Source organism: Triturus cristatus, chromosome 1_2 (genome assembly GCF_964204655.1).
Source record: "Triturus cristatus chromosome 1_2, aTriCri1.1, whole genome shotgun sequence".
Classification (NCBI taxonomy): domain Eukaryota; kingdom Metazoa; phylum Chordata; class Amphibia; order Caudata; family Salamandridae; genus Triturus; species Triturus cristatus.
This window is the reverse complement of record NC_140580.1, coordinates 1,184,836,613-1,184,862,710: the sequence shown is the minus strand read 5'-3', so window position 1 is coordinate 1,184,862,710 and position 26,098 is coordinate 1,184,836,613. Positions and strand designations below refer to the sequence as shown.

General features: G+C 52.7%; 1 protein-coding gene across 10 annotated transcripts in view; it reads left to right on the top strand.

Moving 5' to 3' along the window:
- GOLGA2 (golgin A2) overlaps positions 1-26,098 on the top strand; it is a 410,097-nt gene that overhangs the window by 228,817 nt on the left and 155,182 nt on the right. For all 10 annotated transcript variants that reach the window (XM_085614120.1, XM_085614119.1, XM_085614117.1 and 7 more), the window contains 2 exons: positions 1,839-1,928; positions 6,839-6,946. In XM_085614120.1, coding sequence (XP_085470246.1) covers positions 1,839-1,928; positions 6,839-6,946 — 198 coding nt within the window. The remainder of the gene's footprint in view (positions 1-1,838; positions 1,929-6,838; positions 6,947-26,098) is intronic.

Here is a 26,098-nt window from a genome sequence, read left to right as displayed (position 1 = left end):
CAGAGGGTGAGGATGGTGTGACGTCTTGCTCTCATGCTGAACTGCTAATGTACTTGGTCATGGTGGGCTGTGAGAGGGTGTTGGTAGATTTGGAGTGGGACTTTACTCTTGTGGTGTGTTGTATCCTGGATTTTCTTTGAAGCAGATCTGGCAAGACTTCAGATGGGTCAGAACTTGTTACTGTAGAGCACCTTAAGCGGATGTATTATTGCTGCGTGGACCGGTTGAAGTGCAGGACATTCAGGTGTCCTGCATCACCGTTTGGGCGAGTAAAGGGATGTTGGGTTGCCTATTTGAAGTCTGTGATTGGCTGTGGAAGGAGCAGCAGTGTTACGGGGTTGTCTTTCTCCTTCACTGCTAAAGGCACTGGGTCTTTGTCCTGCTGAATGAACAGTGCAAAAAGAACAGTTGATGGACAGAATGCAGAACAATGTCATACATTCACCCCAGTACAGAGATCTGGGCCTAAATTCATCTTTTTTTGCTCACCATGCCGTTCCAGTTTGAACCCAGCCATATACAAATCAGTCTGACCCTGTGCCCCATGGGAACAGTCCAGCCCGAACTGCCAAGCCATGCCTTCCCTGGACCGGAAACAAGCTTCCTAGGACCGGTTTCGGGGTTTCACCCCTCTTCAGCCAGGATAGCTTGATTCCAGTGGCATGGAGAGCACGGGACCCACGTCTGGGCATACCCTTCCCACTTGGGGTGACAAATGCAAAAACAACAGTTGATGGACAGAATGCAGAACAATGTCATACATTCACCCCAGTACAGAGATCTGGGCCTAAATGCATCTTTTTTCCATACTGGAAAGGCATGGTGAGAAAAAAAACCGATGGATTTAGGCCCAGATCTCTGTACTGGGGTGAATATATGACATTGTTCTGCATTCTATCCATCAATAGTTCTTTTGCAATTGTCACCCCGAGTGGGACGGGTATGCTCAGGCGTGAGTCCCGTGCTCTCCATGCCACTGGAATCAAGCTATCCTGGCTGAAGAGGGGTGACACCCTGAAACCGGTCCTAGGATGCTTGTTTCCAGTCCAGGGAGGACCTGGCCAGGCAGTTCGGGCTGGACTGTTCCCATAGGGCACAGGGTCAAGACTGATTTGCATATGGCTGGGTCCAAACTGGAATGGCATGGTGAGCAAAAACGATGGATTTAGGCCCAGGTCTCTGTACTGGGGTGAATGTATGACATTGTTCTGTATTCTGTCCATCAATAGTTCTTTTGCGAATGAACAGTGCAGCATATCTGTTGGGCTCCAGGGGCATGAAAGGCAAAGGATGGGACAGGGAGGATAAGTCCTTCTTGTATACTACAATATCTGTGTTCTGCTCAACCTACAGTGCAGTGGACTCCGTAAGGAATGAGGCAAACGGCTGGAGGATTATGTCTGGATGTGGAGGGTTGAGGCTGCTGTTAGTGGTGGGTTTGTGCTTGTGTCTTGTGAGGGTTTGAGGACACGGGTGGTCTGTGAGGTGTATTGTCTGTCAGGCGGGGGGAGGACGGGTTTGGGGAAGGCACTGGTGTGTGTTGGAGTTAGGGTGCTCTAAGTGTCTCCCTTTCTGTCACGGGGAGAAGGGGAATGAGAAAAGTCAGTCTCTACCAAGAAAAGATACATGTACAGAACACTTTCCTGCCTATTTTTGTTTTTTGAGAGTTCAGGGACAGAAGTACATTTACATTGTGTCTGTGAATTCATTGTATGTGCTGGTTTCTCCTTCTTGTCCTCTGGATGAGCCCCCCAGTGCAAAGGTGTGCTCGGACATGGACTATGTTGTAATGAACAATTATGTCTGACTTTACTTTCATTTTTCTATACTTAAAATAGTTTTCTAGTCATTCCGGAGTCCTGGATGCCAATCAGCAGCTTCAGCAAACACTGGAAGAACAAGCACGCCTGGCATCGCAAGTGACACAGGTACATGTTCATAGCATTCGCTGCAAAAACAGATGCATGAAATGTAATATTAGGTGCGACCCTTAACCCTGTTTTCAGGGTAGGCCGCTCCCCCCACCGCACAGCACCACCTGGTTGCTAGTGTCCCTGCCCGCTGCTGCTGTAAGTTCGCCGCTCTTGTTGTGCCTCCTGTTTTCTACTGCTCTTTACTTTTTTATTTTTTGCTCCTGTTATTGCCTTTTTCTCCCCTGTTAACTGTTGATTTTGATTTCTTTTTCTCTGTTTTCTATTGCCCCGTTGTGTTCTTTCCCGCCGTTTTTCCCGCCGCTGACTCCCCTGCGGCCCCGCCACCTCAGTTCACATTCGCCGCCCCGCTCCCAGCTGCTCCTCCCTCCCACCTCCCCATATATGGCGGCCGCTGCGCAGTAGGGAGAGCGACCCTTGATCCTGTTTTCGGGGTAGGCCGCTCTCCACACCGCACAGCACCACCTGTGTGCTCGTGCCCCTGCCCGCTGCTGCTGTAAGTTCGCCGCTGGTGTTAGGCTCTTGTTGTGCCTCCTCTTGTCTATTGCTCATTATTTTTTGCTCCTGTTATTGCCTTTCTCCCTGTTAACTGTTGACTGTTGATTTTGATTTCTTATTCACTGTTTTCTGTTGCCCAGTTGTGTTCGTTCCCGCCGTTTTCCCACCGCTGACTCCCCTGCGGCCCCCCCCCCCTTAGTGCCCATTCGCTGCCCCGCTCCCAGCTGCTCCTCCCCTTATATGGCGGCCGCGCCACAGGCGCGCCGCTGGCGCACCTAAGGCAAGCCCGTTTGCGCCCGTCCGCGCCTGGACTGTGCCCAGCGCCAGAACCCCTGGCCCCCGTGAACTCCACGACACCCGACACCGCTACGATGCCAGCACCCTCCACGCACTCAACACCGGACGATCACACACACCTGCTTCCTGGCCGCCCCGAAGCGCACCCACGGATCTTTCACCTGCCGGAACTGCAGCTTCACCAGCATCCGCCCGCTAAACCACCGACCAGGAAAGAACCCAACTACCTCAGATGCATTCTCCTCAACACCCGCTCCGCCCGAAAACACGCCGTTGAACTCCGGGACCTACTCAACTCAACCTTCCCAGACGTCGCCTTCCTGATGGAGACCTGTCTGAACCCCTCCTCGGCACCCGACATCGCCATAGCCGTCCCGGAAGGCTACAAGATCACCCGCAGGGACCGCACCAACAGAGTAAGAGGAGGAATCGCCATCGTCCACAGGAACACTCTGAGTCTCGACCAACAACGACGACACCCTCCGCACCGCCGAACACCTGCACTTCCTGATCCACACCGACCCCAACACCACCCTCCGAGGAACCCTCGTCTACAGACCCCCCGGACCCCGACCATAGTTCAGCAACTCCATCGCCGACTTCATCAGCACACACGCCCTTGCCTCCACGGACTATATCCGCCTCAGGGACCTGAACTTCCACCTCGAGAACAACAACGGCACCAACTCCACCACCCTGATTGACAACCTAGCCAACCTCAGACTCAGACAACTCGTCACAACACCCACCCACTCCGCCGGCCACACGCTCAACCCCATCTTCTCCGCAAGCTCCCACGTCTCCTTCAACCACACCACCGAACTCCACTGGACCGACCATCGCTGCATCCACTTCACCTTCAAGAAGCCCACCACTGCACCCAACAGATGCCTCGCCGCTGCTGGGGCAAAGTCACCGAAGACCAGCTAACCACCACCCCCGCCCAGAGCCCACCCTCCGACCCCACCGACCCCGACACAGCTGCCCGCAACCTCAGAGAGTGGATCGACGACTGTGCCAACACCCTCGCCCCGTTCAAGAAACCCTCCAACAGTCACACCAGCAAGAAAGCCATCTGGTTCACTGAAGACCTCCAGGCCTCCAAGCAAACCTGCCGAAAACTGGGAAAGAACTGGCTCCGTGAACGAACACCGGACTGCTACGCAGCCCACAAGAACGCCACCCGCAGACACCATCACCTCACCAGATCCGCCAAAAGGGCCTCCTTCAAAGACCGCCTAGACAACAACGCACACAACAGCAAAGAGCTCTTCAACATCGTGAAGGAACTCTCCAACCCCAGCTCCAACACCGACATCCCACCTTCGCAAGACCTGTGCGACTCGCTGGCCACCTTCTTCCACCGCAAGATCGCAGACATCCACGACAGCTTCACCGCCACGACCGCTCCAACAACCACTGAGACCTCCGCCCCCACGACCACCATCCGCACAAACCGCCTGCTCTCCTGGACCAACGACAACACCACCAAGATCATGAACACCATCCACTCTGGATCTCCGTCAGACCCATGCCCACACCACATCTTCAACAAAGCCAGCACAGCCATCGCACCCCATCTCCGGAAAGTCATCAACATCTCCTTCGAGACAGCAACCTTCCCGGAGAGCTGGAAGCACGCCGAGATCAACGCCCTACTCAAGAAACCCAAGGTGGATCTCAAGAACTTCCGGCCCATCTCCCTGCTCCCGTACCCGGCGAAGGTCATCGAGAAGACCGTCAACAAACAACTGACCCACTACCTCGAGGAGAACAGCATCCTTGACCCTTCCCAGTCCGGGTTCCGCAGCAACCACAGCACCGAAACTGCCCTCATCACCGCCACCGATGACATCAGGACTGTGCTAGACAATGGAGAAACAGCGGCCCTCATCCTCCTGGACCTGTCAGCCGCCTTCGACACGGTCTGCCACTGCACACTACGAACATGCCTCCACGACGCCGGGATCCAAGAGAAGGCCCTGGACTGCACCACCTCTTTCCTCTCCAGCAGAACACAGAGCGTCCGCCTTCCCCCCTTCCGCTCCGAAGCCACCGTGATCATCTGTGGCGTACCCCAGGGCTCATCCCTCAGCCCAACGCTGTTTAACATCTAAATGGCACCGCTCGCCCACGTCGCCCGACTGCACAACCTCAACATCATCTCCTATGCCGACGACACCCAGCTTATCCTCTCCCTCACCAAGGACCCCCACACCGCCAAAACCAACCTCCACGAAGGAATGAAGGCCGTCGCCGAATGGATGAGGAACATCCGACTGAAGCTGAACTCGGACAAGACGGAGGTCCTCATCCTCGGATTCACCCCCTCGGCCTGGGACTACTCCTGGTGGCCGACCGCACTGGGAACAGCTCCAACACCCACCGACCAGGCACGCAACCTAGGGGTCATCCTCGACTCCACCCTCTCCATGACTAAGCAGGTCAATGCCATCTCTTCCTCCTGCTTCAATACCCTCCGCATGCTCCGCAGGATCTACAAGTGGATCCCCACCGAAACGAGAAGAACTGTCACCCAGGCCCTCGTCAGCAGCAGGTTGGACTACGGAAACGCCCTCTACGCAGGAGCCACGGACAAACTCCTGAGTCTGCTTCAACGCATCCATAACACCTCTGCATTCCTGATCCTCGACATCCCCCGCCGCAGCCACATTACACCCCACCTGAGAGACCTGCACTGGCTCCCCGTCAACAAGAGGATAACCTTCAAGCTCCTCACCCACGCACACAAGGCACTCCACAACACTAGACCAGCGTACCTCAACAGACGACTCCGCTTCTACACCCCCCACCCGCCAGCTCCGCTCCTCCGACCTCGCCACAGTCCCCCCCCCCCCCCCCCCCCCCCCCGCATCCGAAGAGCGACCTCCGGCGGCAGATCATTCTCCCTCCTTGCCGCCAAGACCTGGAACACCCTCCCCATCCACCTACGGCAGACCCAAGACCTGCTGACCTTCAGAAGACTCCTCAAGACCTGGCTGTTCGAGCAGTAGCAGCATTCTCCATTCCCCACCCCCCAGCGCCTTGAGACCCTCACGGGTAAGTAGTGCGCTTTACGAATGATTTGATTGATTGATCAATACAGGGATGCTGCAATGTACACCAGAGACACTTACATCGCCAAAGCAATGGCACCCTGCATGTAAGAAAAACAAACTTTGCCGCAGGGCTCCCTATCCTGCAGTGTGGTTAGAGTAACCACGCAGGAACACACACTACATTGCAGAGAATCTCTTCATACCTTGGGAAGCGACATACCAAGCAAGGGGTCTGAGCATGCAGTGTAGGGGCAGGCACCTCTCAAAAGTGACCCGCAGCACGCATTACGGGACCAGGGATGATTTAATGATTCTTATGGTAGCAGACACATCAGGAAAGAGTTCAGCAAAAACTGTCAACCGGCACGTCAACAGAGGTGCAGCGCAGCACTAAAGGATTCCCAGTATGCCCTCAAGGATCAGAATCATCAACAGAGGGATCAAATGTGCACTACAGTAACAAGCACAACACTAATGGATCCCCAGCACGCATTGAAGGAACAAGCACACTGATAAAAACATAGCTCGTAGTTCCTCATGTTAGCTGTGGCGTCTTTAATCACTGCTGGCATCCAAGGAAACACACTGTTGTATATTTGCATTTTCCATAATAGGAGCGTGACTACTACTTGTGGTTTACAATGTGCTGTTAGGTGAAAAGGCCGGACTGGCAGAAGGTGTCACCATCACATAGGCCTGCTTGAAAGCTAAAGAGACCCAACCTGCACCTTAAGAGCACATGCCGCTATGAAACTGCACCTGCATGTTTTATAGGAGCAGGCACATGACCTCTCTAACTTTGAGGAAGGCCTAGTCTCTCGGAGCTCCTGTCTTGGCCTAAGATTTCTGAAATTCTCTCTTTACAATGTGGCTTTGGTTAATAGTGGTCCTCATATGTCGCCCTGTTAGCCTTTCTTTAAGTACTCCGGGAACTTTGATTCAGTCGGAGCTTTTGTTTCAGTTTGACGAAACAGTATTGTGGTCCAGCCATCCACCTGGTGTTTTCCTTTATGGTATGGTTATCTATAATGATTTCTATTTGTTCCCAAACAGTTGTCGGAATCTCTGCATCTTCTTCGCGCTGAGAGGGATCAGTATGTGGAAAAACTGAGAGAGGAGGGTGGCATCTGGCAAGCGAGGGTGCAGCAGCTTTCTGAGCAGGTGAGAGGGTGTCCTAGTGAGTTAAAGGATGTATGGTTGGGTGCAGTTAAGAAGCAACACACGTCTGTGGATGGCTCTAGATGGACTCTGTGGTTTCTATGAGTGAGAGTAGATGCGGGACATGAGGGGTGCAGGAGCCTGGGAGTGTAAGGGCTAATGAGCTGCAGAGGTTTATCAGTAGGAGTTAACAGAGGCTGTGTAGCGTGGGGGCTGGCAGGCTCCATGAGTCTGAGTAACTGACGACTGAGCCCATGTACCTATTAGTGAGATTAGACAGGTGACATGAGTGGCTACAAGAGCTTTGGAGTGGATGGGCTCAGTCAGGGATGTGCTGATGGGCTGCATTAGCCTATCAGTAGGACTTCACATAGGCCTTGCAGGGTGAAAACTAGCTCCAAGAGTCTAGTAGCACTGGGCAGAGGCTGGTTTGGGATGTTAGACTAATGAATATTGTAGTTTTGCACCGTGAATCTTTCTGGATTCACTATGCTGTGCATTATTCCGCGGTCTGGTGGTTGGGTCCGGAATCGTAGTCTTTTTTTTTTTTTTTTTTGTAGCCCAGGTGGGCGTCGACGTCCCACCATTTGGTGTACTTCTCGTGACGTCGGCATGCTTCCTGCGGAAGTCCCACCTTGGGGCGCCATCTTCAGATTCTTTTTTCCGCCGTTGGGTCTGGATCGTCACCGAGAAGCTCCAGAGTTTTAACGAAGAAAGAAGAGCACGTGTTTTATCGGAGGAAAATTAAAGGAGACTACAGACAAAAAGAACATCGAGCCGGGACGACGATGAAGGAGGAGAACCTCGAAATCTTCGACGTCCAACGGAGAATGCGCACTCAGGGACACTGAGCGCAGGAATGGACAAAACACCTTTTAAATTCTGCCGTAACTGCCACCTCAAGTACGCGCAGAAGGACCAACATCCGGTCTGCAACCTTTGCCTGCCAGTCGACCACGAGAGCAAAGACTGCAACGCCTGCTCCGCCTTCACACCGAAGACACTCAGGGTGAGAGAGAGGCAGAGGAGAGCCAACTACAACATGGAAGGCAAGGGTAAGTCCCCGTCTCTGTACGACCTGGGCCTCTCCACCGACGATGAAGACAACGTCGCCGAGGGACCTGATGACTCCACGGTCGCAGAAACCGATAAGAAGATATCTGACAAGGTAGCCGAGACGTCGAGCACAAAGACCCCGAAAACCAGAGACTGACTCTCGAAAGACAGAGTCTAAGTCCTCGAAAGGAACACCGGCGCCGAACATTGCGACGACCGCGAGTGGATCCAAGGACGAAAGGCCCAGCGGATCCTTCGAGAAGGACTCCCAGGTGCCGAAGGCCGTCGAAAAAGGCCCACGAGGTTGGTCGTTCGACGACGAAGGACAAGGTCGCGTCGACGCAAGCTCCGTCGAAAAGGCCAGCGCTCGACGCCGAGCATGCCTCCGAAATGGAGAAGAAAAAGAGAAGGCTCGAGGCAGAGATGGGGAGCATCCTTCAAAGGAAGAAGCAGTTCAACGAAAAGATTAAGAAATTTACAATCCCAACGAAACCAACAACAGTTATCGAGGTCGAAGACCAGGACGAGTTCGACGCCGAAGAGCAGTCGAAAACTCCAGAAGAAAAGGAAGATGACCTCTACTATGAGGGAGAAGAAGAAGAGGAGGAACAGCAATCTAACTACGGCTCGGCACCGTCGACGACGCAAGACCTGGAACGGCAGGACCTCGACGCCGAAAACCCGGAAGAGACTTATCCTTCGAGGCCTTCGCCGCCAGATGATATTGGGGCTTACAACATGGTCGTAAAGAGCGCGGCTGCAGCTTTTGGCGTGAAACTAGAGGAGGAAAAACCGAAAGCGGACTTTTTACTCGAGACACTGCTCCCCATCTAAACTAGGAGCCAGTTCCTCCCCATGCTTCAGAGTGTCATGAACCACGGGAAGGAGGCGTTCAAGGACCCTGCAACATGCAGATCCATCACACCCAGAACAGAGAAAAAATATAAGCATTCCTCTCAGGACCCTCCATACATCAAGGGATCTGTCACAGCAGACTCCATTATCGCATCTACAGCCAGAAAGAGGGCCAATGTTCCGGCAACCTCTGGGCCACCCCCTGACAAGGACAGCAGAAGGATGGACCTCACTGGCAGGAAAATAGAGAGAAACACAGCAATGCACTGGCGCATGGCGAACTCCAATGCACTACTGAACAGGCACCAGTACCAACATTGGGACGAAATGGGGGACCTAATCAAGCATCTCCCCGAGCAATACCAACAAAGAGCTTCGCATCTAGTGGAAGAGGGGAAGAATATAGCTAGTTCATGCCTTAAAACAGCGTTGGACGGGGCAGAGACATCAAGCAGACTGATGGCAATAGGAATCACTGAAAGGAGACAGGCCTGGCTCAGAATTTCAGGATTCAAGCAAGAGGTACAGAACAACATCCTGAACACCCCTTTCAACGGAGAAACGCTGTTCGGGGCTCCAGTCGATGAGAAACTCACCCAACTCAAAAAAGAGAATGAGACGGCGAGGTCCATGGGGCCCTGCAATTCAGAGGGATGAGAAGAGGTACCCCGACACGGAGACCTTACGGAAGGGGAGGAAACCAGCCGGGAACGTCACATCAAACATTCCAGCAAGGCCAGCAAGGCGAGGGTCACGGGCAACAGGGGCAGCAGAAACAGAACTAGCAGTACCAGCCTAGGGGCCAGTCCTTTCGCAGTAGGGGAAACGGACGAGGCCAAAGAAGAAGAGGGGGAGACCAACCCGCCTCAAAGTGACTTCGCACGGAGGAGAGTGCTCACCCACAACATCCCTCAAAGGGAAGAGCACAAAGGACCCAACAAAAGAGGGTTACACGAACCATACGCCTACGAGCATGCAACACCGGTGGGCGGCAGACTCAGATTTTTCCTCCAAGAATGGAGAAAGATAACAGACAAATGGATACTCAACATCATACAGTACGGATACTGCATAGAGTTGGAAAGGAGACCCCCAAACAAAAAACCAAAGAGAAGGGAACACTCAGGACAGGAGCTAGCACAACTCGTAGAGGAGGCACTACAGCTGCTCTAAAAGGAGGCCGTAGAACCAGTACCTTTCAAAGAAAGGAACAAGGGAGTGTACTCAAACTACTTCCTGGTACCAACGGTGGACGAAACACTAAGACCCATCCTGGATCTACGGTTCCTAAACAAGTACGTAAGGACGCAAAAATTAAAAATGACATCCCTAAAAGAATTACTCCCTCAAATGAGAGATGGAGACTACATGTCCACCGTGGATCTCAAAGATGCCTACCTGCACATCCCAATGAACAGGCAGCACAAGAATATGTTAAGGTTCACCATCAACAAGGATCACTACCAATTCACAACCTTGGCATTCGGTCTAAAGTCCGCACCAAGGGTTTTCACCAAATGCCTTGCAGCAGTAGCAGCGTACCTGCGGAGGGAAGGAATTCACGTGTATCCTTACCTCGACGACTGGCTAATAAAGGCAAGTTCACGCGAAAAATGCGAGCAACACGCACAGCATGTCACAAGGACACTGACAAAGCTGGGGTTCTCAATACACTGGGGGAAATCATCAATGGAACCAGAACAAGTGAAGATCTTCTTGGGGGCGCAGATCAACACCGTAAAGAAAACGGTGATGCCCAGCGAGAAGAGGACACTAGCCCTGCTGAAGGAGACGCGCCTCTACCAGAAGGGGCCAGCTCTGATAGTGAGAACAGCGAGCAGGATCATGGGGATGATGGCGTCATGCATTCACCTAGTTCCCAATGTACGCCTACACATGAGACCATTCCAGGAATGGCTGCAACGGCAATGGTCACAAGCAAACGGAAGTTGGGAGGATCTAGTGGTTCTAACGCACGCAGTGCAAGAAGAGATAGCATGGTGAAACAGGGAGAACATAACAATAGGGAAGCCCTTAACACCACCAAGCCCAACAGTGACCATCACCACAGACGCACCCCAGATAGGATGGGGAGCACATATGAACAAGCTCAGAGTGAGGGGTCTGTGGACTCCAGCAGATGCGGTCAAACACATCAACTATCTGGAATTAAAGACCGTACTGCTAGCACTGAAGGCCTTCCAGAAAAAACTGTACAACCAAAGGGTGTTGATACAAACGGACAATACTACAACTATGTTCTACATAAACAAGCAGGGAGGGACACAATCGTTCCCCCTGTCCAACCTGGCACAGGAAATTTGGAGATGGGCCATCACGCTCAAAATAGACCTGCTGGCCATACACCTACCGGGGAAGGACTATGTAGAAGCAGACTGGCTCAGCAGGCAGACTTCAGCATCCCACGAGTGGGAACTCAATGGGCAGGAAACGCAAAAACTATTCAAGAGGTGGGGCACACCGACAATAGACCTGTTTGCAACACACCTGAATGCAAAATGCCAAAACTTCGCATCCAGACAACCAGGAAAACTATCCAAGGGGAATGCCCTATGGATAAGTTGGTCAAGAACATTTGCCTACGCTTTTCCACCAATACCACTGATAAGCAGGGTACTCAACAAGTGCAGGACCAGCAACATGACGCTGATCCTAGTGGCACCACTGTGGGCAAGACAGACATGGTACTCGCAAACAGTGGAAATGGCACAAGGGCTACCACACAAGTTCACAAGAAGAAAAGACTTACTCTCCATGCAGAACGTACGAGTTCTACACCCAGAGCCAGAGAGCCTCTGCCTAGCGGTATGGCTCCTGAAGACATAGAGTTCGCACACCTTAAGCTACCCCAAAGCACTATGCGAGTGCTCCGGGAGGCAAGGAGACCGACAACACGGAAATGCTATGGGGAAAAATGGAAGAGGTTCACACTGGTGCAGAAAAAATAAACTACAAAATAAGTTAACAAGGGAATCAACGGTGCTTAGATATCTCACGCATCTACTAAAAGCCAAGCTAAGCTCGTCTTCGCTAAGAGTCCACCTAGTGGCAATTGTGGGTTACACACGAGGTGAGACGGGAGAAAGTTTCTTTACGTCACGAGTGGTAAAGAGATTCCTGGAAGGGGCAAAAAGGATAGCGCCACCAAAGAGGATTCCGCCGCCGGCATGGAACCTCAACATAGTCGTGACGGAACTTATGAAGGCGCCCTTTGAGCCCATCCACAAGGCCTCACTACAAATGCTGACAATGAAAACAGCCTTTCTGGTGGCAATAACCTCGCTGCGCAGAGTGAGCGAACTGCAAGCGTTAACGCTGCAAGAGCCCTACATCCAGATACACAAGGACAGAGTCGTAATGAGAACGGACCCACACTTCATGCCTAAGGTCGTGTCAGCATTCCATATGAACCAAACTATTCAAATACCTAGTTTCTTTCAAAACCCAGTCACAAGCGCAGAGAGGGCACTACACACTCTAGACGCTAGAAGGGCGGTGATGCACTACATCGAGAGAACCAAGGAGCACAGGAAAACCAAGCAGTTTTTTGTGTCCTTCGCAACCAGCTTCCTGGGTAGACCAGTAACAAAAAGCACCATCGCACGATGGATCGCACTAACGATACAATTCTGCCACAAACAGGCAGGGCAAGAGCTAACGGAGGGGGCACGGGCCCACTCCACCAGAAAGAAGGGAGCAACAATTGCCTTTCTGGCAAACACACCCATTCAGGACATATGCCTGGCGGCAACATGGGCTTCAGTGCATTCATTCACTAAGCTCTACTGCGTGGATATACAAATGAACAAGGAAGCACAAGTAGGGCAAAGGGTGCTTCAACATATATTCAACGACCAACGCTCATCTTCCACCCAGCCGCCACAAGGATAACAAACCGCTACAAAGTCTATGCGCAGCATAGTGAATCCAGAAAGATTTGTGCTGCAAAACAATTAGTTTCTTACCTGTCGGTGTAGTTTTGCAGCTTGAAAAGTAGTAGTATATATTGAAAAGGAAATCATGAAAAATGCCTAGGGTTAAAAAAAAAAAAAAAAAATCCGAAGATATTCAGCTATGATACCGATGTTTCAGCCTCTATCCTGGATTTTGGTGAGAATGACTCTGAGGCTGTTGGGCCTTATGGCCTCCTGCATACTGCTGATGAACCATGCACAGTGTCACATGCGGGCTCTGCAGTGGGACATGAAGTTCCAATGGGCACAGCATCGAAGAAATCTCACTGACCTAGTTCAGATCTTGGAGGGCACTACGGAGGCAGACCCCTCTCCCTGTACCGCCCCCCCCCCCCCCTCCAAGTGCCACAGTAGTGATGGATGCGTCTCTTCTGGGACGGGGCTGTCATCTGGGAAGGTGGAGATCAGAGGGCTCTTGTCTCCGGCGGAAGCCAAGCTCCATATGAACCTGTTGGAGCTTCCGGCGATTCAATTGGCACTGAATGTCTTTTTACCATCCATAAAGGGAAGGCTAGTTCATGTGTTCATGGACAACACTACTGCCATATGGTATTGCCACAAACATTGCTGAGTGGGGTTGTGGACTCTTTGTCAAGAGACCTTGCCCCTCTGGAATTGGCTGGAGCAACAGGGCATTTCCCTGGTGGTTCAACATCTGGCCGGTTCTCTGAACACCAGACCCGACGAGCTCAGCCTAATGTGCCTTGCGGATCACGAGTGGCGTCTTCATCCGGAGGTGGCATAAGGTCTCTTTCAGCAGTGGGGAGAGCCTTGGTTAGATCTGTTCGCCTCCGAAGAGAATGCGGAATGTCAGCAGTTTTATGTAGTGACGTTTCCTAGGCAGATCTTGCTCGGCAACGCTTTTCGACCCGAATGGAGCTCCTACACGCCTTTCCGCTCATACCACTGCTGCCCAGAGTGCTCAAGAACATCAGGAGAGATCGGGCACAAGTCATGCTTGTGGTTCTGGATCTGAAAAAGACACGTTGGTGATAGATTCCTTACCTTAGAATATCCCCAGGCGTCAGACTGGATCCGGAAAGTTTTGCTAGCAGTACCCCTGTGCGTCAGTAGGTGGCGTCGTATGCGCCGAGATGACGTCAGGAAGACTACTTAGGCACCACCCATGCGCGCTGACCTCAGTTCTTTCTTTTTCCGCGCCAGACAAGCACAGATCCGGTTGGAGCACGTACCTTAGTCACTTTTTGACTACACTTTTGAGACTTTTGTCTCCCCTTTTTAGGTCTCGCCTGACCCAGCGCATGCGCTGGTCTGGCGAGACTTATTGAGAGGGCTCCAGTGCGGCCGCTTTGATGTTTGATCGTGATCACTTTCGCGGCCCTACGGCCGCTTTGCATAGTCAATAGGTCTCGCTTTTGGGACCTTATAAGTATTTAGTTATGCAACTGTTGCATGGCTAAACACTTATAAGGTCCCAAAGGCGAGACTTATTGGCTATGCCAATGCTTGTTCTCATTGGTGCACGTAGGGATGCCTGGATTCGAGTCTTGTGGGGCCTGCCGTCGCAATATGTCGGTGGCGGACCCCCACGATGTTTGCCTCTACTGCCTGGAGACCGACCACGACTCCTGGTCCTGCCAGGACTGTCAGGCCATGGCCCGAATGCCTTGCGGGAGCGGCGCTGGAAGCTGCTGGAGGTCCAGCACTTGTCCCAATGCCGTTACAGGTCCAGGGACCGACCGTTCATGGGAACGCTCACGGGCCGCAGTCGTCGCTCCTCGGGCTCGAAGTCTTCATCCTTGGATTTGGTAAGCGACGACATAAAAAGAATTCGAAGAAGCGTGTTCGCTCTCCGACGTCCCCCCGTCGGTCCTCGGATGCGGACGAGGGGGACAGGGGTTCTGCCCGTGCTGCTCCTTTGGAGCCTGGGAGTCCCGCGGCCTACCCGCCTTACCCGGGTCCGTCTGCGACTCCCGAACAGGTGCAAGAATTTCTTGCCACCGTGGACTGCCTTTTTAGGCCTCGGGCTCCTGCCGGCGCGCCTTCGGGCCCCGCAGTCCCGTGTCCAGATCCTATTGGGCCGTTGGCGCCGCCGGAGGATCCAGCTTCGGCCTCACAGGATCCTGCGCCGTTGGCTCCGGCCCCGCGAGGTCCAGCGCCGTCGGCTCCGGCCCCAGCGCCACCCTCGGCTCCAGCGCCACCCTCGGCTCCAGCGCCACCCTCGGCTCCGGCCCCAGCGCCACCCTCGGCTCCGGCCCCAGCGCCACCCTCGGCTCCGGCCCCAGCGCCACCCTCGGCTCCGGCCCCAGCGCCACCCTCGGCTCCGGCCCCAGCGCCACCCTCGGCTCCGGCCCCAGCGCCACCCTCGGCTCCGGCCCCAGCGCCACCCTCGGCTCCGGCCCCAGCGCCACCCTCGGCTCCGGCCCCAGCGCCACCCTCGGCTCCGGCCCCAGCGCCACCCTCGGCTCCGGCCCCAGCGCCACCCTCGGCTCTGCCACCAGCGCCGCAGTGGGTGCTGTTTGTCCCGCCCTTGCCCCGGTTCCAGAACCATTTAGTTCCTACCTGGGATCCGCATTGGGACGTGGCACCGGCTCGGCCCCAGCTGGCGCCGTTCAAGGCGCCGTTCATGGCGCTGTTTCCAGCGCCGTATGTTCCTTCTCCGGCTCCAGCTCTGCTGCCGCGGTCTGTTCCCCCTGCAACAGAGGTGGAGGATGACTGGGAGGGGTCCAAGGACCCTCTTGCCCATCATTGTGATTCCGAGCAGGACTGCGTGGGCGACTTGGAGGACACCGGCAACCTCGATGTCTCTTCTGACACGGGGTTTGCCTCTCCCCCGCCTACCATGGAGGAGGGTGCCTCCTACATGATGATGCTCCGTTGGGCAGCTGAGGTCCTCAACCTCGATCTTCCTACGGTGGCCCTCAAGACTAATCTCCTCATTGAGGTGCTCCAGACGGCGTCTACTTCGGAGCCCCTGCTTCCCTTTAACAATGCCATCACTGACGTCTTGTTGGGCACTGGGTCGAGGCCGGCCACTGGGGCCCCCGTGGATAAGAATGTTGCCTTGCGTCACCGCCCGGCGCCTGGTGACCCCGCATTTCTTACCACTCATCCTACGCCTGAGAGCCTGGTCATCCAGACCTCGACGTTGCAGAGTGCCTTTCCCACGGCTCTGCCGGATAAGGACTCTAAGAAGCTGGAAAAGTTCGGGAGGTGGTTGTTCTCTTCGGCCAGCTTGGGGTTATGGTTGGTGAACACCGCCTGCTTATTAGGCAGCTATTCCCACGGTGTGGGATACGGTTGCTCAGGTGTTACCTCAAGGGTAAGGATGCGCCTAAGTTCGCCATTCGGTGTGGTTTGGACACCGCTGACTCACTGGGCAGGGCGATTTCTATGACTGTGGCGCTTCGTCGCCACGCCTGGCTGAGATCCACCGGGTTTAGGCCGGATGTTCAGAGCTCGCTCATGGACCATGCCCTTTGATGGCACTCGCCTGTTTGGCGAGAAGGCCGACAGTGCACTGGAGCGTTTTAAGGACTCGCGGGCCACGGCCAAGTCCTTGGGTCTTTCGGCAGAAAGCCCGGCCACTCCTGGGTTTCGTTCCTTTTGTGGCCACGGCAGAGGCGCCCAGGCACGTTTCTTCAGCAAGCCTGTGCAGCACCAGCCTCAGTGCGTGCGGGTCTGGGAATCAGCATGGGGGTCAGTCCACCTCCGCCCATGCTGTTTCTACCTCCAAATCTTCCTAATCCGAGCTTTGTGGAGCACCCCACGCCAGTGGGTGGCAGGATCCGCCACCACCTCCCCACTGGCGCGATATCACAACGTACAAGTGGGTGTTGCAGCTCATCCGCAGAGGTTACTCTCTACCCTTTCAGACCTCCCCTCCAGCCATGCCACCTCGGTGCCACTGCATGTCGGGGGATCACTTGGTACTTCTCCAGCAGGAAGTCACGGCCCTCTTGGCCAAAGGGGCCATCAAGTGCGTTCCTGGGCCGGAAGTAAGGAGTGGTTATTCCCACTACTTTCTGGTCCCCAAGAAGGACAAAGGGTGCCTGCGCCCCATCTTGGACCTCTGGAACGTCAATCGCTTCCTCCGGAAGGAGAAGTTCAAAATGCTGACTCTGGCTCAGGTCCTGGCTGCCCTCGACCCTGGAGACTGGATGGTAGTGTTGGACTTGCAGGACGCATATTTTCACATCCCCGTCCTGCCGGCCCACCGGCGTTACCTGCGGTTCACGGTAGGCCAGGAGCATTTTCAGTTTGCCGTGCTCCCCTTCGGCCTTACCAGCGCCCCTCGGGTGTTAACGAAGGTGATGGCAGTGGTCGCAGCTCACCTGCGTAGGTCAGGGGTGTTAGTCTTCCCTTACCTCGACGACTGGTTGCTGAAGGCGGGCTCGCTCCAGGCGGTCGTCAACCATCATTAGACTACGGCCGACCTCCTGCGTTTGCTGGGATTCTCCATCAATGTGCCGAAGTTGCACCTGAGTCACTCTCAGAAGCTCCCCTTCATCGAAGCGGTTCTGGATTCGACGCTGTTTAGGGTTTATCCTCCCGAGCAGCGAGTCCGGGATATTCAGGCTATGATTCCGATCTTTCAGCCTCTGTCCCGGGTTTCAGTCAGGATGACCCTCCGGCTCCTGGACCTGATGGCCTCCTGCATCCTGCTAGTGAAACATGCCAGATGGCATATGCGGGCTCTGCAGTGGGACCTGAAGTTCCAGTGGGCGCAGCATCAGGGCAACCTGTCCGATCATGTCCAGATCTCGGAGGGCACTGCACAACAATTGCAGTGGTGGCTCACAAATCGCGATTGGGTCAATGGCAGATCCCTCTCGCTTCCCCAACCGGAGCACACAGTGGTGACGGATGCGTCCCTCCTGGGATGGGGAGACCACTTGGGAGAGGTGGAGATCAGAGGACTCTGGTCTCTGGCCCCATATCAACCTTTTGGAGCTTCGGGCGATCCGACTTGCACTGAAGGCATTCCTTCCCTCTTTCTGGGGAAGTGTGGTGCAGGTGTTTACGGACAACACCACCGCCATGTGGTATTGCAACAAAGAGGGCGGGTGAGGTCCTGGACCCTATGTCGGGAGGCTCTACGCCTCTGGACATGGCTGAAACATCAAGGCATTACCTTGGTGGTTACAACACCTGGCGGGTTCTCTGAACACCAGGGCGGACGGACTCAGCTTCCGGTGCTTGATGGATCTCGAATGGCGTCTGAACTCTGACGTGGCGCAAGGTCTCTTTCAGCAGTGGAGAGAGCCTTGGTTAGATCTATTCGCCACCGAAGAGAACGCACAATGTCATCAGTGCTGCGCGTTGGAATTTCCAAGGCGGCACTCGCTAGATGGCGCTTTTCGTCACGAGTGGAGTTGCGGTCTGTTGTATGCCTTACCGCCTATACCACTTATGCCCAGAGTGCTGAAGAAGATTCGGCGTGACCGGACCCAAGTCATCCTTGTGGCTTCGGATTGGGCACGAAGATACTGGTATCCTGAGCTACTCAGCATGGCGATCGATCCCCCGATCCGACTGCCTCTTCGGGAGGATCTTCTGTCGCAGCAGCAGGGGGCGGTCCTCCACCCGAACCTGTCCAGCCTCCACCTCCATGCGGGGAGATTGAGCGGCGACAGTTGACAGCTTTTGATCTTCCTCCCGTAGTCTGTGATATCATTCTGGCAGCCAGGCGTCCCTCCACTAAAACAGTATATGCCTGCAGATGGAACACGTTTGTGGCATGGGGCACAGCTAAGGCTGTGGATCCCCTTTCTGCCCCTCTTGTAGAAGTCCTCCTGTTCCTTCTTTCTTTGGCCCAGCAGGGCTCTGCTCTGGGCACTCTCAAAGGTTATTGTTCGGCCATCTCCGCCTTTTTACGGCTTCCAGATCAGCCTTCTCTTTTTAAGTCCCCGGTTGTTAACCGTTTCCTAAAGGGCATTACGCACACATTTCCTCCCGTGCCGTTCATAATGCCTCAATGGGACTTAAACCTTGTCTTGACATATCTGATGTGCGCTCCCTTCGAGCCCCTTCATACCTGTCCTTTGCGTCTTCTCACTCTCAAGACGGCTTTCCTGGTAGCTGTCACCTCTGCCAGAAGAGTGAGTGAGCTCCAGGCTCTTTCTTCTAAACCTCCTTTCCTTTCTGTTCATCCGGACAAAGTGGTTTTAAGGACCCGTCCTTCTTTCTTGCCAAAGGTGGTCACGCCCTTTCACATCGGGCAGACCATCACTTTGCCTACCTTCTTTCCGCCTCCGCATCCTTCCAAAGAGTAAGAGAGGCTCCACCGTCTGGACCCAAAACGTGCGCTCTCGTTCTACCTGAAGCGCACACAACAGTTCCAGTTGGATGACCAGCTCTTTGTTGGCTACGTGGGCGCCAAAAGAGGTTGGGCTGTGTACAGACCATTTCTCGGTGGGTCGTTCTCTGCATCAAGACCTGTTACTCGTTGGCTAAGAAGGAGCCTCCTGTGGGGCTGCATGCCCATTCTACTACTGCCTTGGAACGCGGCGTCCCCTTGCAGAACATTTGTCAGGCAGCTACGTGGGCCTCGCTGCACACGTTTACCAAGCATTACTGCCTTGACAGTCCGGTCCAGAGAGACGGCTTCTTTGGCTGTTCTGTTCTCTGTGACTTTCTGGTGTAAATCTATTCGCAGACCCACCACCGGGGTTGGCATTGCGGGGTATCTATTCTAAGGTAAGGGATCTATCACTAACGTCTCTTTCAGATGCACAAGTTACTACTTGTGTAACGATATATCTGTAACAGACATTAGTTAGTGATAGATTCCTTACCGCCCCACCCATCCTCCCCGTTCTGCGCACTGATTTCTAGGGTTAAGGTCATCCCTTTTAGGGCCCTAGTTTCATGGCACCAGTGGTCAGTTTCTTGCATGGCTCTGCGTTCCTGGCGCGGAAAGTCGTGTACAGAACTGACGTCAGCGCGCATGGGTGGCGCCTAAGTAGTCTCCGTGACGTCATCTCGGTGCATACGACGCCAGCGACGGACGCGGAGCCGCACAACGCCACCTACTGACGCGTAGGGGTACTGCTAGCAAAACTCTCCAGATCCAGTCTGATGCCTGGGGAAATTCTAAGGTAAGGAATCTATCACTAACTAGTGTCTCTTCCCGATATATCGTTACACAAGTAGTAACATGTGCATTAGGCACGGAGAGTTTGGTATCCCGAGCTTCTATAAATGAGCATCGATTCTCTGATCTGGCTGACCCTTCGGGAGGATAGTCTGTCGCAGCAGCAGTGTAGGGTCCTCTACTCAAACTTGTCCACTCTCTGCCTCCTTGTGTGGAGGTTGAACGGAGACAGTTGACAGTTTTTGACCTTCCTCCCGAAATCTGCGAGGTTATTTTGTCAGCCAGGTGTTCCTCCATGAAATCGGTCTACCCCTGCCGATGAAACACATTTTGTAAATATTGTACAGAAAGGTCCATTGACCCCTTATCTGCCTCCATGGCAGATATCTTCTGTTTATCCTTTCCTTGGCCCAGCAGGGCTCTGCCTTGGGCACTTTGAAGGGCTACCTTTCGGCCCTTTCGGCTTTTCTTTGGCTGCCAGATCAGCCTTCACTTTTTAAGTCCCTCTGGTGCAGAGATTTTTGAAGGGGTTAACCCACTTGTTTCCCTATCCGTTCTCCTTTTCTTGTGCCACAATGTGATCTTAATTTGGTCCTTACCTTCTTGATGTGCGCACCATTTGAGCCGATGCACAACTGTCCTCTATGGTTACTCACCATCAAAACAGCTTTTTTGGTGGCAGTTACCTCTGCCAGGAGGGTGAGTGAACTACAGGCACTGTCCTCACAGCCGCCTTACCGGACAGTTTTCCTAGACAAAATGGTACTGAGAACTAGGGCATCCTTTTTGCCCAAGGATGTAACTCCCTTTCATCTGGGACAGTCTGTTACTCTGCAGCCTTCCAAAGAAGAGGAGAGTCTCCACCGTTCAGACCCAAAAAGAGCATTGTCGTTCTACCTCGATTGCACAAAAGAGTTCCTCTTTATAGGATATGTGGGAGCAAAGAAGGGGCGTGCTGTCCAACAGAGGACCGTATCACACTGGCTTATTTTCTGCAATAAAATATGTTGTGCCTTGGCAAAGAAGCAGCCTCTTGAAGGCCTTAGGGCCCATTCCACCAGGGCAAAAGCAGCCGCCATGACCCTTCAGCATGGTGTTCCTATTTCTGACATCTGTCAGACGGCCACGTGGACATCTCTGCACACTTTCGCCAGACACTATTGCCTGGACTCTTCAGGTCCACAGGGAGGGCCTGTTTGGCTGCTTTGTCTTACAGGATTTCCTGGTTTAAAGCATTTCCACCTCCAGGTGAGGTATTGCTTGGGTATCTGTTCAAAGGTAAGGATTCTGCGGCTAGCTGTCTCTATCAGATGGACAAGTTACTTACCTTCAGTAAACCCTTATCTGGTAGAGACATGATCTAGCTGCAGATTCCTCCATGCACTTCGGAATTGTCTTTTATTGTCAGGGCTGTTACCTTTCAGGGCCCAAGTCTCTTATTAAAACACCACGGTCAGTTACTTCATGGCTCTGCGCTTCTGGCGTGGAAAGTTGTGAAAAGTACTGCCGTCAGCGCGCCGCAGAGGTGGTTATATTGTCGTCGCGAACGTCACAACGACTACAACGTGACACGAAGTCGACCAACGCCAAATCCCAGCACACACGGGTACTGCTAAGAAATTGTTCCCGGATCCAGCCTGACGCTTAGAAGTTCAAAGGTAAGGAATCTGCGACTAGATCATGTCTCTACCAGATAGGACATTGCCGAAGGTAAGTAACTTGTCCTTTAAACTTCTATTTCTTTCATAAAAGTGTGAGGTTTTAGACATGCGCAGAAATTCCTGCATCACTTGCTGTTTCCTGAGATTGATTGAAATCCATGAGACAACTGATAATCGAGCGGACATATTTACATCCATGATTGCTTGTCCTCCTTCTAAGTTAATGTAAACATAGATGCCTGTGAGCATTACCATTATTTTCATCATAAAAAATAAATAAAACCTTTTTCTACAATCTCTTGATCAAATTCTATATAAACCCAGGTTACAGAATATAGAAAAGAGAGGGACTTCACACGGCATATCGCAGGAGAGATCACACCAGAATGTAGCACAACCTTTAGGCGAAAGCGACGACGAGCAGTGTGGCCTTCACTGTGTACTGTTTTTTGCTGATCCAGAGTTGCATAAAGGTGATTGGAAATAACTAGTTTGCTATTTCAGAACAACACAACAGCTCCATGCTTTTTTAATTTGATTTGGTTTGAAATTGTAAATTGCGTCGTATACCCGAGGGCATCAAGGCGCTGTAGAGTACCCTCCGTAAAGAGTCCATGAGTGAGGATGATACAGGAGATGGCTACATGCAGAGTAGCCAGGTCTTTAGAGCCTTTCTAAAGGGCAGGGGCTGGGAGATGGCCTTCATGTTTTTTGGAAGCGTATTCCAGAGCTTACTGGCGGCAGTCGAGAATGCTCTGTCGCCCCATCTCTTCCTTGTTGTTCTGGGTACGTGAAGCTGTAGGTTAGAAGATGAGTGAAGGGATCTGCCAGGGGAGTACCAACTAAACATGGATTTTAGTCTCGTTGGGTAGGGGAGATAGCCTTATGAACCATACAAAGAGATCTGAAGCTGATGCGTTTGTTTGTTGTGAGCCAGTGTAGGGTTTCCAGACCCTTGGCAGCCGAGTGTCTTCTGGGAATGTCCAGAACCAGTCTTGCAAGGGCATTCTGCACCAATTGAAGTTTATACTGCAAATTCTTGTTCGGTCTAGGTAGTGTGAATTGCAGTAATCCAGTCTGGACATTACCAGGGCGAGAGCAAGCTGCTTGCGTGCGGGATACAGAATAAGAGGGGAGATTTTCTTCAACATCCTTAGGATCTAGGTGCAGGTGGTGATAGTGCGGTTTGTTTGGGCGTTAAAATTGAGTTCCGGGTCCATCAGAACTTCAAGTTTCTTGGCCGTATTTCCTGGAGTAGGACACGTTCCTAGAGAGTGGGGCCAATAGCTGCTGGTCCAGCTTGTTGCCCCTGGGCCAAAGACCATGACCTCCGTCTTGTCCCCATTCAGTTTTAGGGAATTACCAGACATCCATTCTGCCACCTAAGTCATACAGCATTGAATGTTCTCAGCTAGCAAACCTGAGTTCTTAGGAATTGATACCATGATCTGCGTGTCATCAGCATATGACACTACCTCAATTCCACAAGAGTGAATGATGGGCGCTAGGGGTGCCACATAAAGGTTAAAAAGTGTGGGGCTTAGAGAGGAGCCCTGTGGAACTCCACAAGGTAAGGAGAAAGCTTCAGAGTAGAAGCGCTGAAGCTTTACCTTTTGCGATCGTTCCCCTACGAAGGAGGACAGGAAGGGCTAACGTTTGATGTGAGGTGCCCAGCCATTGGAGTCTGTCTAACAGCAGAGTGGGAGAGATGGTCTCAAACGCTGCAGACAGATCCAGGAGTGTTAGCAACAGTCCCTGTCCTTCATCCACTCAACGTCTGATACTGTCCGTGGGTGAGATTAATGCTGTTTCTGTCGCATGATATTTTCTGAAGCCAAATGGGGAGTCATTGAACCAGTGTTGTTGTTCTGCAGTCTCCATCAGCTGGATATTGAGATGCATTTCCAGAACTTTTGCAGGTACCAGAAGCAGCGAAATCGGGATCATAGTTTTTACAGTCTGTGATGTCGAGGTTTGTTTTTTTCAGAAGGGGCCTAATAATAACCTGCTTCCAACTCTGTGGATATGACCCATAGAGGATCATATTATTTAATAACTCAGAGTGGGGCAGTCTATATTACTGGCGGCCATATGGAGTACTGTAGGGGCAGGCTTCGGAGGGCGAGCCTGCATAGATTCTCAGGAGGTATTGCTCAACCAGCTTTGGAGAGAGTGTGGAGAAGATGGAGAGGCCCTTGGTCGTGTCTGATAATGAGTCTTGCAGTGCTCGGGGGACCCACAGGAGGTGGAGGAAAGGGCTGAGGCAGGGAATGTCAGGCCAAAGCCTGCGTGGATATCCATAATCTTGGAGTAGAAGAAGGTGCCTAGATGATTGCAGAACACATGCGACCTTTCTGGTTCCACTCTGGAGTGTGACTCCGAGAGCAGTTGTACTAGCTTAAAAAGCTCATTTGAGGCAGCATTTTCAATTTTCTGGGTGCAGTACTTGGACTTTTCTTCAAATATTGCACGTTTATATGCTTTGATGGTGATTTTATATGAGCTTCTATCTTGTTTGTCTTGATTTTCCCTCCATGCTCGCTCGTGGCGGGGGCAAGTTTGTTTTAGCAGCCTGAGCCGATCATTGTACCAAGGAGCGGTTGGAGAGAGACTTTTATGTGTGGTTGACTTCAGAGGTGCCAATATGTCTTCTGCACTCTCTAGCCAGGTGGCGAAGGCCTCTGCTCTGCTATCCGAGTCATGTGGGATCACACAGGGTATACTATTTAAGGTTCTGGATAGTGCCTCAGCCGAGACCCCTTTCCAGTTTCTATGTTTGTCCATGGTGTGAGGAGTGTTCAGAATTCTGCCGGTTGAAATGGATGAGAGAGCCTTCTGATCAGACCAGCTGATGGGGATTGTATTTTGATAGACCAGTCTGGGGTCATTTGTGAAGATCCCAACTAGGGTGTGGCCAGCCTTGTGGATGGGGGCGGAGACCAGTTGTGATAGTCCATGTGAGAAGTTAGCCTGGCAGATGCTGGTCACTAGTTATAGTGGCCACCTTGCACCAGTCCAATTCGACTCTTATGGTAGATGGGTTTAAGACCACCTTTTAAAGAAAGCTATCCTAGTGGTATATATATCAAATATATATGTATTTATTACTAGACACACTTTACTAATCTCTTCGAGATTAGAAGTCAGGAACATATGCAAATATCAACGTTTCACAATAGGTTAAGCACAAATATGGCTAGGGCCCTAGGGGCGTACCAGACCATATACTAAAAAATAGGTTTAGGAATGTCGACTTGCAAGGGGACAAGGCCTAGGGCCTGTAGAATCGCTGGGGCCTCACTAATCCACCCAAAGCAGGTAAGTAAAGGACCCACGGGAGACGCGTGCAGTGTGAGAACACAGCCGCGGGTTCCATATTGATTTCAATGGAGCAAGTCGCGGTTGGAATTTTAAAGTTTTAGGGTACTTCTAGGGAGTCTACAAGCAAGTCACTTACAAGGTAAGTAGTTTGAGGGCCAACACCCACAGGAGCACCGGAGTGCACGAGTTACCTCACCCAGGGAAGCCGGGTGTAAAGGTGTCTTTTGGGGTCGGGTCGCGTCGTCGTTTTCAATGGAAGCCGAAGAAGTTTTGCTGCTTGTGAAGACTGGAGAAGTGTCCGGTGGAATCCAAGGCTGGATTCAAGATGAAGATGACCTGTAAGCAGAAGGGACAGTGTTCACAGTCACTTGCCAGTGACCCGGGGCCAGGAAGATGGATGCCCACGGAAGTCGGGTGATTTCTGGTGATCAAGCCACGAGGTCCAGGAGGCATTGAGGACTACCAGGAGCTGTATTCCGCGTGTCCCACGAAGTCTGCAGCTTACTGAGGTGTCAGCAACCGGATTGGAGCCAACAAGCCTTGGCAACAGCAAGTCTCGTGGAAAGTGAAGAAAGTCAGCGGTGCAGACCAGCAAGGTCTGAGGGACTCACCCAGCGAGGGTAAGTCAGGGCAGGCCTGGAGCAACCAGGGGAGCCCTTTGGTTCGATGAGTCTTCAGAGGACCCACAAGCCAACGGGCAAGGGATCGCGAAGACGCCTCGTTAGGATTCGCTTCGCAGGAGCCCACAGTCACTCGGGACGAGGTAGGCCTCTGATTTTCGAGGGAAATCCTGCTGGAGGCTTGGACCACACGTGGTCCAATGCACAAGTTCGTAGAACGTCGTGAAGGGGTTGCACTCGACAATAGTGCACGGTACCCGGGTATTGCTGTTTCTCGTCACTCGTGGGGTCCACTCGCCTCAGCTTTGCTGGGGACTCACAATGGCTGTCGAAGTCAGGAAATCCACTTCCGGGGCAGCAGGGACTTCGGACTCCAGCGGAAGAGTTTGCGACCATAGATTCAGGTTTTTGGTGCCTGCCAAGCAGGGGAGTCACTCCTTGACTCCAAGGGAGATTCTTCTGTCTTCCAAAGGTAGTGGAACGTCGAAGGGCCAGGATTCTTCTTGTAGACCGTCGTCCAGGGATATCTGATTTGCAATGGCAAGGTTTCGCTATCTTATACTAAAGGAAAGGGAGGGACTAGCTCTATG